General features: G+C 44.9%; 1 protein-coding gene across 1 annotated transcript in view; it reads right to left on the minus strand.

Annotated features, from left to right (window-relative positions):
• Window positions 1-12,500, minus strand: part of mtss1 (MTSS I-BAR domain containing 1) — a 211,472-nt gene that overhangs the window by 44,989 nt on the left and 153,983 nt on the right. The window contains exon 10 of the mRNA XM_063216207.1: window positions 10,426-10,522. Within this exon, the coding sequence (XP_063072277.1) occupies window positions 10,426-10,522 (97 nt within the window). The remainder of the gene's footprint in view (window positions 1-10,425; window positions 10,523-12,500) is intronic.

The following is a 12,500-nucleotide window of genomic DNA, read 5'->3' on the forward strand; positions in this document are numbered from 1 at the left end:
AGAGAGAGAGAGAGAGAGAGAGAGAGAGGGAGGCAGAGAGAGAGAGAGAGAGAGAGAGTGAATAGAGCTGGATTAGATGGATAAAGAAAGAGATTTAGAGGGAGAGAGAGAAAAGAAAAAAAGAAAGAAAGAAAGAAAGAAAGAAAGAAAGAAAGAAACGAAAGAAAGAGAGAAAGAAAGAAAAGAAAGAAAGACAGAGTTGTACTTTCACCTCCCGCTGGGGCGACCTGACCTAGAAACCTGGGTCACAATTAGGAAAACAATGTCACAGCTCCGCACGGGCCTCCCGGTTATAACCCCTGGCCTCACCCCTGGCGGACTGGCGGCATTTCAGAGATTTTTTTTTTTTTCTCTAAAAGGGCATTAGTAGGTTTGTACTGTTCCCATATTATGCTCCCAACAGTAATGGGAGTATGGTACTATTGTCCCCCCTCTTCCCTCATGATAATCAGTAATAAATAAAGTTAAAATAAATAAACTTAATAAAGTACCGTACAGGCCTGGAATTTCGTCATTTTAGGGGCAAGGCCACTTGGCCTTTTGAGTTGTCAAATATGTTTGCACAAAGGCCAAAGCCAGGGCATCAAGGCCATGAATTAAAATATTTTAAATTGAAATGCAATCAGTATTCATCAGGCTGGCTGGTGTTCATTCAGAGCAAATGAAGTGCAAAATACCAAATTATGTGAAGGATAGTGTGGCCATGTTTGTGCCAGCAAAAAGGAGGACATATTTTTGGTTGGGCGATTTTGGGGTCCTCCCCCCAAGAAAATGTTGGTTTCGTAGATGCAATTTCATGCATTTTAATGCATTTTAATCAATTAGGCATCAGAGAGGGCATCAAGGCCACTGTGGCCTTCTGACAGATATTTTTTTCAAGGGCACAAGGCCAAAGGCCCTCATGGCCCTCATGAATTCCTGCTCTGGTACCGTATCTCTGCCAGCTTTGCTACTATGCTGCTACTACCAATAGCAACAGCAGACAAACCTTGTAACAGCTCAACCACAGGTGTCTGATAAAACCTAACAAATGCTAACAAATGAACAAAAGAAATAAAATACAGTGACAGTTAGATGGTGGTGTGCAAAGACGCGGCAGCGGCCTGTAGTACAATTTCGTTCCCTGCTTTTGACAATGACAGACAATAAACTCTTGGAAATATATATCAATGCCGAATATGCCTGAAATAGACCTTCAATTCCTTCTTATTTCTGATCCCAGTGAAAGGACTCTGAGTGAGGCTGATAGCGATAAGTAAGGCTGGGTGAAATTATCGATTTAATCGATAATTGATTGATTTCATTTAAAATTCACATAACCGATTCACAAGGCACAAAATCGATTTTTTGGTTATTTTTCTTTTTGTTCTTTTTGTTTAATTCGTGATTAATCGATTCAGAGCCCTAATAATCGAAATCGAATCGATACAGGAACATGGCTGCGATACCCCGCCCTAGTGATAAGCTGGCAATCTGTATGTGATAATGAATGTGGAGTTCATTACTGCGCCTGGCCGACCGCCAGCCAACCCTGCCCATTAGTAACAGGCACAAGCTGCTCTCACAGATATATTAATACATATCTCTCACTTGGCTGACAGACTGGCGAGACAGACTGGCACATATAAGCTGGGGATAAAACAAAGGCCCGTCTGATTAGGGGTCCATTAGCAGCTGAGCTAACAGCAGTTGGAACAACGCCATTATTAGCCAGATAGCCACCCACATTTTTAAACTCTTGTTTGGCTTTGGGTCATTAATTACAACACCCGTCTTGTCTGACAACAACGCATTTCTAAAATCTTGTTTGGGGTCATTGTGGGGTCATTAATTACAACACCCGTTGCAACACACCAACACCAACGCAAGCAGGATAATGCCAAATAAATGCAACACAACACAACACAGACAGACGGACGCACAACACAGACTGATACACAGGCAGAGAAACACAGACAGAAAAAAACTGAGACGTTTTTCACCCTCTGTTCTTCCAACTTGCTGTATGCTCACAGAGGTAGGGATGCCATGCGCACACTACACACGGCAAAACACAGAGGTAGGGATGCCATGCGCACACTACACACGGCAAAACACAAGCCCATCCATGTTACAGTTCCAATATAAACCAGAGGAAGAAGAAATCCGCACTCACAAACTGCGTCTCATTATTTATTTATATTACCACCATGTCCAAAAAGCAAACGCGTTTGCTTTTTGGACATGGTGGTAATATAAATAAATAATGAGACGCAGTTTGTGAGTGCGGATTTCTTCTTCCTTAAGTTGACGCTTTTTATCTCGCACCCAAAAGCTTTTCGGTTTTCCAAGAAGTTGAGCGCGTCCTCTGCCAATACAATATAAACCAGCCCACTTGAAAAGCCAAACACGCCAGGTCACACCCATCCACATACGAGACCCACCGACCCACACCCACAACGATGGGGATGTCGTGCCGAAAAGCGAGTCCCTGCCAGAACACGAGTGCCCTCATTGAAACCAATGACAGATTTTTCAGATATTTTTTACACATTTTTGCAGACAAATCCGACACAATTTAAGAGAGCTGTTTAGAACTTCAGTATTAATTTCATAAAATAATCGAAGAATTGTCATAACAAATGTTACGGTTTCATTCAAATAGCTCATATTAAGTGGAGGACGAGTAATGTTTCATAAGCACATGTTTAGTTCTTAAATTATGTAATTCATTCTGCGAAAAATAGCATAATTTTCTCTCAAAAAACGTCATTGGTTTCAATGAGGGCACTCATGTTCTGGCAGGGACTCGCTTTTCGGCACAACAGGGACGCTGGATTCAGAAGCTACAATCCAGTGCCACATATTCCTAAAGATCTGGTTTTACCCACAGCCATGGAATTCAGAGTTAGGGATGTAAATAAAATCGAAATGTATTGATGTATCGGAAGTGTAGGCCGGCGATTTAATTGAATCGCATCGTATCGTGGGGCATTCTTAAGAATCGAATCGCTGACCCCTGTGCAATGACCTAGCTCCATAACACAATAGTAGTGGAAAAGAAATTGGAAAAATTTGAATTGAACCGAATCGCATCGTATCGTGGGGAATTCTTAAGTATAAAAAAAAATCGAATCCCTGATTTAAGAAATGGATACCGTATCGTATCGTCATGAAGGCTGTGATTTACACCCCTATTCAGAGTTATGACAACAGGGGTACAGGAAGTCAGGATTGGTGATTAATGTAGATTCAAATAGTTCTAGCCAGCAGTTTTCTTTTCCCTAGAGACTAACACAGCGGCACTACATACAGTAACAAGCAAAGATTACGTAAAAATGAATTATAATGAATTACATTTACCTTTACTGCACTTTCTGTGTTCAGTACTCACTTCCTAGAACTATTCTGGAACTATATTAATGGCAATCTGTATGTCAAAGGCACCATGAGTTCCCTCATGAGTTCCTCCACTTTGTGTGAAAGCAGAACGAAGAGGTCAATGGGGTTAGCCCAACTCTTACTTCCATGGGTCTAGTTCAGTGATTCTCAAAGTGTGGTCCGGGGACCACTGGTGGTCTCCGACAGAGCTCAGATGGTCCGGGAGGGAATTTCTACTTTTCCAGGACAAGCTAGCAATAGGCTATATTTGCATAATTACAAAGCTAAACATAGTTGAAGTCTTATTTTCACCACAATAAGACAGGCTTGTAAATGTGAATAAAAAGTGAGTGACCTGCAGCGAAACTAGCAGTGTGAAATTGACACCCATTAACTCAGCTAATAGTCAATTCAGTTGACAGGTGATCCTTCGACATGTTTGGGAGGACAAAATGGTCCTCCGTCTGAAAAAGTTGGAGAAACATTGGTCTAGTTTTTACCTTTCAAAATTAGGGCAACTGGCCTGGGGTGAAAAAAATAAAACAAAAAACAAACAAAAAAACATTTGGTATATGCGACACTGGTTTGTACAGCTTCCATGTTCAGGTTGTCCATCCCATTCCCTATCCACCGACCCACAGGCCACAAACACACATACACATACACACACAACCACTCAAACGACACGACACCCAGAGGAGGTTGTGATTGTGCTCTCACAGTAGAGGCTGCAGCAGTGGGCACTGCAGTGGTAGTGGAGGAGGAGGAGGCAGAGGAGGAGGAGGCTCTAGCAGCAGCAGCAGCCTTAGTAGCAGCAGGAGGAGCAGAGGAGGAGGTGGAGGAGTAGGAGGAGTAGGCAGCAGCAGCAGAGGAGGAGGTGGAGGAGGAGTAGGCAGCAGCAGAGGAGGTGGAGGAGTAGGCAGCAGCAGCAGAGGAGGTGGAGGTGGAGGAGTAGGCAGCAGCAGCAGAGGAGGAGGTGGAGGAGTAGGCAGCAGCAGCAGAGGAGGTGGAGGAGTAGTAAGCGGCAGAGTAGGAGGAGGAGGAGGTGCCAGTGCTGCTGGGGTATATGGGTAGGCTGCGGGGGCCGGAGCGCAGGGTGACGGAGGGGGAGCTGCCTTCGCTGAGCGAGCGAGAGCCCTCCCAGCCGTCACACCGCAGCATGGGGCTCAGGGAGCGCTGCACACGCCGCTATCGTCATCATCATCATCATCATCATCATCGCAAAAGGAGGAAGAAGAGGAGGAGAAGGGGGAGAGGAGGAGAAGAAGGGGAAGAGGGTTAAGGGTTAAGATGGAGAAATAGATGCACAGTAAAGGAAAAGGGGAGGTTTGGGGAGGAGGAAAAAAGAGTAAAAAGGTTTGCACACACTGAGGAGGAGGTGAAAGAAGAGGAGGAGGAGGAGGAGGTGAAGGAAGAGGAGGAGGAGGAGGTGAAGAAAGAGGAGGAGGAGGAGGAGGTGAAGAAAGAGGAGGAGGAGGAGGTGAAGGAAGAGGAGGAGGAGGAGGAGGAGGAGGAGGTGAAGGAAGAGGAGGAGGAGGAGGAGGAGGAAGAAAAGTATTTGAAATAAAAAGCTAAACTGGGGAGAAAGACAAAAACACAAGAGGGAAATGTGCATACACATTAGGGATGGCACAAACCGCACCGAAAACCGAAACCGTACAATTCACACACAAACCGAACCGAACCGTGCAATCCATCGCAAACCGCAATTCATGTACTGCCCGGAAAAATATGTAAAACAGAGATTCTAGGAGTATCTTATCCAGTCTCTCTGATTAAAACATTAGCGCATAAGACCAAATCAGAGGATGACACAATTCATATAATACCATTTTCACATTATAAGCCTATGCAAACCATATGTAGGATATTTAGTGATAAGTCCGATTATTTTAGCCAGTGCACCATTTATCATGAACTAAAAAAAAAGAACCGTAGAGAACCGAAAACCGTGACCTTGACACCGCGATATGAACCGAACCGTGAATTTTGTCAACAGTACCACCCCTAATACACATGCATACACTCACACACATACGCACACACGGAGAGGAAGACAGTTTGGAGAGAGAGGAGGAATGAGAGGTGAGACACATGTTCACACACAACAGCAGATGCAGACATGATAGAGGAGATGGAAGAAGGGAGGTGAGGAGATAACAGAGATGAGGGGAAGAAGAGGGGGAACGGAAGACGAATATAAAGAAAAGAGGAAATCCCAAAATGGAACGAGTAGATGTCGCAAAAGAGCAGACAGACCGGATGCAAGAGGAACAGGAGGTAGGGGGGTGGATGCGATGAGGTTGAGAAATTGTGCCACTAAACACAGAAATAACCAGAAATAAAGGAAGTAATGTGAATATTATACAGTCATGGAAAAAATTGAGAGACCACTTCGAAATGCCGCAAAACTCTGCCCCATGTTTTATTTGAAGTGAAGTGACGTTTCGGCCCTCTAGCCTTCTTCACACTTTGAAAGAAATGTCACTTCACTTCAAATAAAACATGGAGCATAGTGTGCAGCATTTTCTTTGCTTTCTTTGGTGAATGAACACTAATCGGCTAAAAGCCGAAAGGAAAAGAATCCTGTCTGTTGCAATGAATCCACATTTTTGCTGACATTGGATTTATTCCAAGATGGCGGCACTCAAGGTTCCTGAAGGTAGGTCTGCACACTGCGGAATAAGCTCCAAAAAAATAACTTTATTAAATTAAAACAGCAACGTTTCCAAGGCTTGCCATGCCATGCCAAATGGCTGAACGTGGTATCTCGTGTTCTATATCTATGGTGCAGAGGAAAGCAATCCATCCCGCTGGCAATCAGGGCTTTGAACCGGTTCAAGGAACGAAAACGAAAACCAGAAACTTTTTGTATTTTACAGGGAACAGAAACGAAACCGGAAACGTTATTATTTTTTATGTTCTGGAACGGAAACACTTATTTAAAAGTAATGGTAACCGGTTAATACCGGTTAATACCGTTCCTCAAACTAAAAAAAAAGTAATTATTTTCCTGTGCACGTTACCATGACGGCTGAGGTTCACGTCCTGTGTGACATCAGACATTCTCTGACTGAATGGATTGAGAGCTGTGGATTACAAAGTCTCCACTCCACATCTTAAATAAGATAAATCAGTGTCATACAAAAGGGCAGAGTTTCCATTGCATCATTGTAAGATATTGCAGAGAAGTGCGTGTAAAGCGCACCGAGAATGCTCTACGTTATTGGGCATCCATGGTCGCTTCAAATATGCACAAACTCATAATGTCTATCATAGCGCTCCCCGTGACCCAAGTCAGCGGGAGGTCGCATTTTCATCATTGAGGTTTATTCTCCACTTAGGTCGTCCCAAATGACAAAATTCTGGAGGATATTCTTTTCATCCGCTTGAATTAACAGTTTGGAAGTAGGCTGACTCATTTGCACTTCCGTCTTTCTTGGTTAATTAACGTCAGTTAGGCCTATGGGGAATAATCAGCTGACAGGAACGAAATTAACCGTTCCGGGAACAATATTTTTTTGTTCTAACCGGTTCGGGAACGTCAATTTATTGGTGGAACTCATAACCGGAAACGTTATAATTCCGTTTCTGTTCGGAACGGAACGTTTGGAAAAAAAATAACGGTTCAAAGCCCTGCTGGCAATTTGCCTTTTTCTCTGTGATGTCGGACAAGTTTGGTTTCCATATAGAACAGTGGGGTGCAAGTTTATGTCTATGGCACTGGATGCTACTTTTCTTGCTTCAAATGCATTTAAATCGAATGCATCTGAAGTCACATGAAAAAGTTCAATATCTTACATGTCTTCCGAGATACCACTCGTCGTTACACCCAAAACACAAGTACACAAAGAGCACCACTCCCTTCACTCCAGTCAATCTGGTGCGTCTCGGGAAAGGACTTGGTAAATGCAGGGGAAGAAAGGAATCACCGGAGCATCTTCAGATGTGGAACATAACTTGCTTTATTGGGCAAGCGCCAAGACTAACGTTTCAACGTTCACACGTCTTCTTCAGAGTCAATAGATACTCCGGTGATTCCTTTCTTCCCCTACTATTCAGCTTGGCTTGTTGTCCTGTTTTGAAAGTAGTCACTTTGGATGAACCCATGTGCTACGTGTAATGCAATGCAGACGTAATGCCATGCACGCGTGAACGCCATGACCTTCACCAGAGTCAGGGGGTTGGTGTGTGTGTGTGTGTGTGTGTGTGTGTGTGTGTGTGTGTGTGTGTGTGTGTGTGTGTGTGTGTGTGTGTGTGTGTGTGTGTGTGTGTGTGTGTGTGTGTGTGTGTGCGCGTGCATGCGTGCAGAATGTGCTGAGGTGTGTGTGTGCTATGCTCCAGGTGACCTTTGCTCTGTCCTCTGCTGGCTTCCAAGCGTGTGTGTCAGTGTCAGCACGGCCTGTCTGTCACCATGACGAAGCAGCATGATGACATGACACGAGACCAGGTGACCGTGACAGTGGCAGACAGTGGCAGTGACAGAGCGACTAGGTTAACCTTTGACCTTTAGTAAGGGTGGAACCACATGGCCGTGACCGACTTAGGGACAGTACAGGCCGAGCCTGCTAGGTGACCTGGTGACCCTGCCCTGGCCGGCGGTGTTGGTCACATGCAGGGTTGCCAGATGAGGCTGATGATTTCCAGCACAAAAAATGCTCAAAACCCGCCTGGAAGCACTCAATCCCGCCCAATTCTATTGATTTCTATGGGAAAAAATTGGGCGGGTTTCCCTGCAAAATGCCATTTTTACCCGCAGACGGCCACCCCAAGCAGCCCAATTGGGCGGGAAACAGCCCAATCTGGCAACACTGGTCACATGGGGTGAAAGGACTAGAGGTCAATGCCTGCTGACCTGGGAGAAGACGGAGCAATAAAAGCCGCACTCTCGGGTGAAATTCTTGTCATAAGCCCGATTCGCACGGGATAAATATTATGGTAACACTTTATTTTAGGGATACATCTATTACAGTATGTTCAAAATTCAGCAGCCAGAAATATATCTCACACGAAGCGGTGGCAACACATCACTCCCACACTCAGACAGCTTCACTGGCTCCCAGTGAAGTCCCACATTCAGTACAAAATTCTCCTGTTGACATACAAATCACTTCACTCTTTTGCTCCTCAGTACCTCTCTGAACTCCTCCAACCCCACTCCCAGTCCAGGTCTCTGCGGTCTTCTGATGGGAGAATCTCATCATCCCCCAAGCCAGACTCCGTACTGTTGGTGACAGAGCTTTTTGTGTTGTTGCACCCACGCTCTGGAACAGTCTACCTCCCAAAATACGCCAGGCCCCCACACTGGCTACGTTCAAGAAGCACCTTAAATCACATCTATTCACAGAGGCATATGGACTTAAGCTTCACTGGCCCTTCCCCTGTCCCTTTAAAGTGTTACCAATATTACCTATGGACCCCTGGTCATTTGTAATTACCGGTACCCCCGGACCTCCGTGATTTTTTGGGGCGCATTCGGACGGGATAAATAAACTCAATTAACAGACATCATAAGGGGGTGCAGACGGCGCGCCTATGTGAAATTACCCCAGGACGTCTGTGTTTCACCGAAATACGAATACAATTATTATACGAATTATTACCTCACAAATCGCGGACATGGCACATTTGCACAGGACTAAGAACTCAGACATTCTCCGTAATTATTCAGAATTACCGGGGGTCCGTAGGTAATAAAAGTCCCGTCCAAATCGGGCTTAAGACGCTGAAGAAGGCTTAGGCCGATACGTCTGTCTGTCATGCTAACCCACTAGATTAAAACTGCAAAAATTACACCCGAGAGTGCGGCTTTTAAAAAAAAAAACTAAATATGAACTTTGCCGTTTGCTCGCACCCGATGACCTTGTAAGAAACAGCGGTAGCACTTCACAATAACCTTCTGCGAAATAGTTAACTAATGGTTAACTAGTGTTAACTAGTGTTAACTAATGGTTAACTAGTGTTAACTAGTGTTAACTAATGTTAACTAATGTTAACTAGTGTTAACTAATGTTAACTAATGGTTAACTAACGGTTAACTAATATTAACTAATGGTAAGGTGTTATTATGTCGCTCTGGAAATTGGCGGTGTGGGGGTTATAAGCTCTGCTGGATAAGCGTGATTAATAATCGTGATCGTGATTTTGATCTAAATAATCGTAATTGTAATTTTTTCCATAATCGTGCAGCCCTAAATGTTATTGTCAACAGCAAATGTTTGTAAGTGTTATACAATGATTTAATGATATATCAGTGCTTAAAATAGTATTATAGATGCACAACAAACGATTAGCTAACCATTAGTTAACCATTTATAGTGGAAGGTTATTGTGAAGTGTTACCGAAACAGCTGGTTAATTTTTCAGGCACTCTCTGAAAAAAGATGACAGAACAACCCATATTCCCTACGTAGCCTGTATCATCCCACTCCAGAGAATGCAGGAGGACCTGTCTGAAGGTGTTGCTTGCTCAGGTGTGTGTGTGTGTGTGTGTGTGTGTGTGTGTGTGTGTGTGTGTGTGTGTGTGTGTGTGTGTGTGTGTGTGTGTGTGTTACTTGTGTCATGTCAGGAGGGCGCAGGTGAATGTGTGTGTGTGTGTGTGTGTGTGTGTGTGTGTGTGTGTTACCTGTGTCATGTCAGGAGGGCGCAGGTGAATGTGTGTGTGTGTGTGTGTGTGGTGTGTGTGTGTGTGTGTGTGTGTGTGTGTGTGTGTGTGTGTGTTACCTGTGTCATGTCAGGAGGGCGCAGGTGAATGTGTGTGTGTGTGTGTGTGTGTGTGTGTGTGTGTGTGTGTGTGTGTGTGTGTGTGTGTGTGTGTGTGTGTGTGTTACCTGTGTCATGTCAGGAGGGCGCAGGTGAATGTGTGTGTGTGTGTGTGTGTGTGTGTGTGTGTGTGTGTGTGTGTGTGTGTTACCTGTGTCATGTCAGGAGGGCGCAGGTGTGTGTGTGTGTGTGTGTGTGGTGTGTGTGTGTGTGTGTGTGTGTGTGTGTGTGTGTGTGTGTGTGTGTGTGTGTGTGTGTGTGTGTGTGTGTGTGTGTGTGTGTGTGTGTGTGTGTGTGTGTTACCTGTGTCATGTCAGGAGGGCGCAGGTGAATGCCGTCCACTGCGCTGGAGATGGAGTCCAGAGATGGGACATGCCTCACGGAGGTAGACTGGTAGTTACTGAGGGAGAGAGAGAGGCAGGTGTTTTAGAGAAAAAACAAAAGGCAACCAAGAATTGCAGTGATAGAGGGGAGAGGTAGAGAGAGAGAGAGAGAGCGAGAGCGAGAGAGAGAGAGAGAGAGAGAGATAGAGAGAGAGAGAGAGAGAGAGAGCGAGAGAAAGATGGGACATGCCTCACGGAGGTAGACTGGTAGTTACTGAGAGAGAGAGAGAGAGGGGGGGGGGAGTGGGAGAGGGGGGGTGTTAAAAAGTTAAGAGACAGATATTAATATTTAACCCATTGACGCCTAAGGCCCCTGCAAAAAAGGGTGCTGAATGCCAGAGTCCTTTTTAAGAAAAGCTGCCCTCAGCCTATGAAAACCTAAATATCTCAGCTTTTGAAGCACATAAAAATATGCACTAAGTTGCATTTAAACGCTAAGACCCTCATCGTTCATTAGAATGTGTTCATTCATCTCAAGCAAACAGAGATTTTTAATGAAGTTGTATCAAATCTCATGAGTCTGAATGTTGCGTAATGCAGCTCCAGGCGCCAGGGACAATGTTGCGCAATGCAACATCAGGCATCAATGGGCTAAAAGCCACCTTGTCTTTAACCAATGTCTGATCGCTACGCATTTCCACAAGTTCATATTTAACGTAGAGTCAGCAATGTGGCCTGATTTATAGTCACTATGGCCCTGGAACAAGAACTGCAGTGGTAGAGAAGGAGTGAGAAATAGAGAGAGATGCCAATAATACTTAAACGTCCAATAAGTGGACATTCTTCTTACCACCACACATACAAAGACATTTGTAGAGAGTTTGAGAGACATCTGTGAGTGAGTGAGTGAGTGAGTGAGTGAGTGAGTGAGTGAGTGAGTGAGTGAGTGAGTGAGTGAGAGAGAGAGAGAGAGAGAGAGAGAGAGAGAGAGAGAGAGTGAGTGAGTGAGTGAGTGAGTGAGTGAGTGAGTGAGTGAGTGAGTGAGTGAGTGAGTGAGTGAGAGAGAGAGAGGAGAGAGAGTGAGAGTGGGGGGGTGAGAGTGTGAGAGAGAGAGAGAGAGAGAGAGAGAGAGAGAGAGAGAGAGAGAGTGAGTGAGTGAGTGAGTGAGTGAGTGAGTGAGTGAGAGAGAGAGAGAGAGAGAGAGAGAGAGTGAGTGAGTGAGTGAGAGAGAGAGAGAGAGTGAAATGACACAGTAGCAGTCTGAATAACAATAGGAAGTGGCTGAGCTGAGTAGGGACCAGGGGGAGTAGGGGACCCACTAGTTTGACGCCCTCTCGGTACTTCACATGGTAACGAAACATTTCAAAAAAGCGATTTAAGTTTAGGGTTAGGTTTAGGGTTAGGGTTAGGTTTAGGGTTAAGGTTAGGGTTAGGTTTAGGGTTAAGGTTAGGGTTAGGTTTAGGGTTAAGGTTAGGGTTAGGTTTAGGGTTAAGGTTAGGGTTAGGTTTAGGGTTAAGGTTAGGGTCGTATGACGTAAGCGGTAAGTACCGAAAGAGCGTCGAATTAGTGAGTCCTGAGAGAGTAGGGGCCAAAAGAGAGCAGTACAGTACAGTACAGGGAGCTTAGAGAGCAGGGAGCAGAGAGAGTAGGGGCCAAAAGAGAGCAGTACAGTACAGTACAGTACAGGGTTGAGAGCCAGCTGCTGACTAGACTGGGAACCCCCATGCTGCCTTTAGTTCCAAACCAGTGATTCCCAACCTATGGGACGGGGCCCACTGGTGGGCCCTGAAGGTATTTCAAGTGGGCCTTGAAATTATTTCCCCAAAATAATAATCATATTTTGGTGTGTGTTGCTGTTGATTTATTTGAGTTTTATTCTTAATTGGGTCAGAGCTGGGCCCAAAACAGTTTTGACAATTTCGAGTGGGCCCCAAGTTGAAAAAGGTTGGGAACCCCTGTTCTACACAATCGTTCCGATCTGAAAGACAGTCTGGAAGCTTTGTTCAGAAACGGAGCAGATCACGGTCCCTGTGTCTCTGTCCAATCAGCAAACG

The sequence above is a fragment of the Engraulis encrasicolus genome, chromosome 14, assembly GCF_034702125.1.
Source record: "Engraulis encrasicolus isolate BLACKSEA-1 chromosome 14, IST_EnEncr_1.0, whole genome shotgun sequence".
Taxonomy (NCBI): Eukaryota; Metazoa; Chordata; class Actinopteri; order Clupeiformes; family Engraulidae; genus Engraulis; species Engraulis encrasicolus.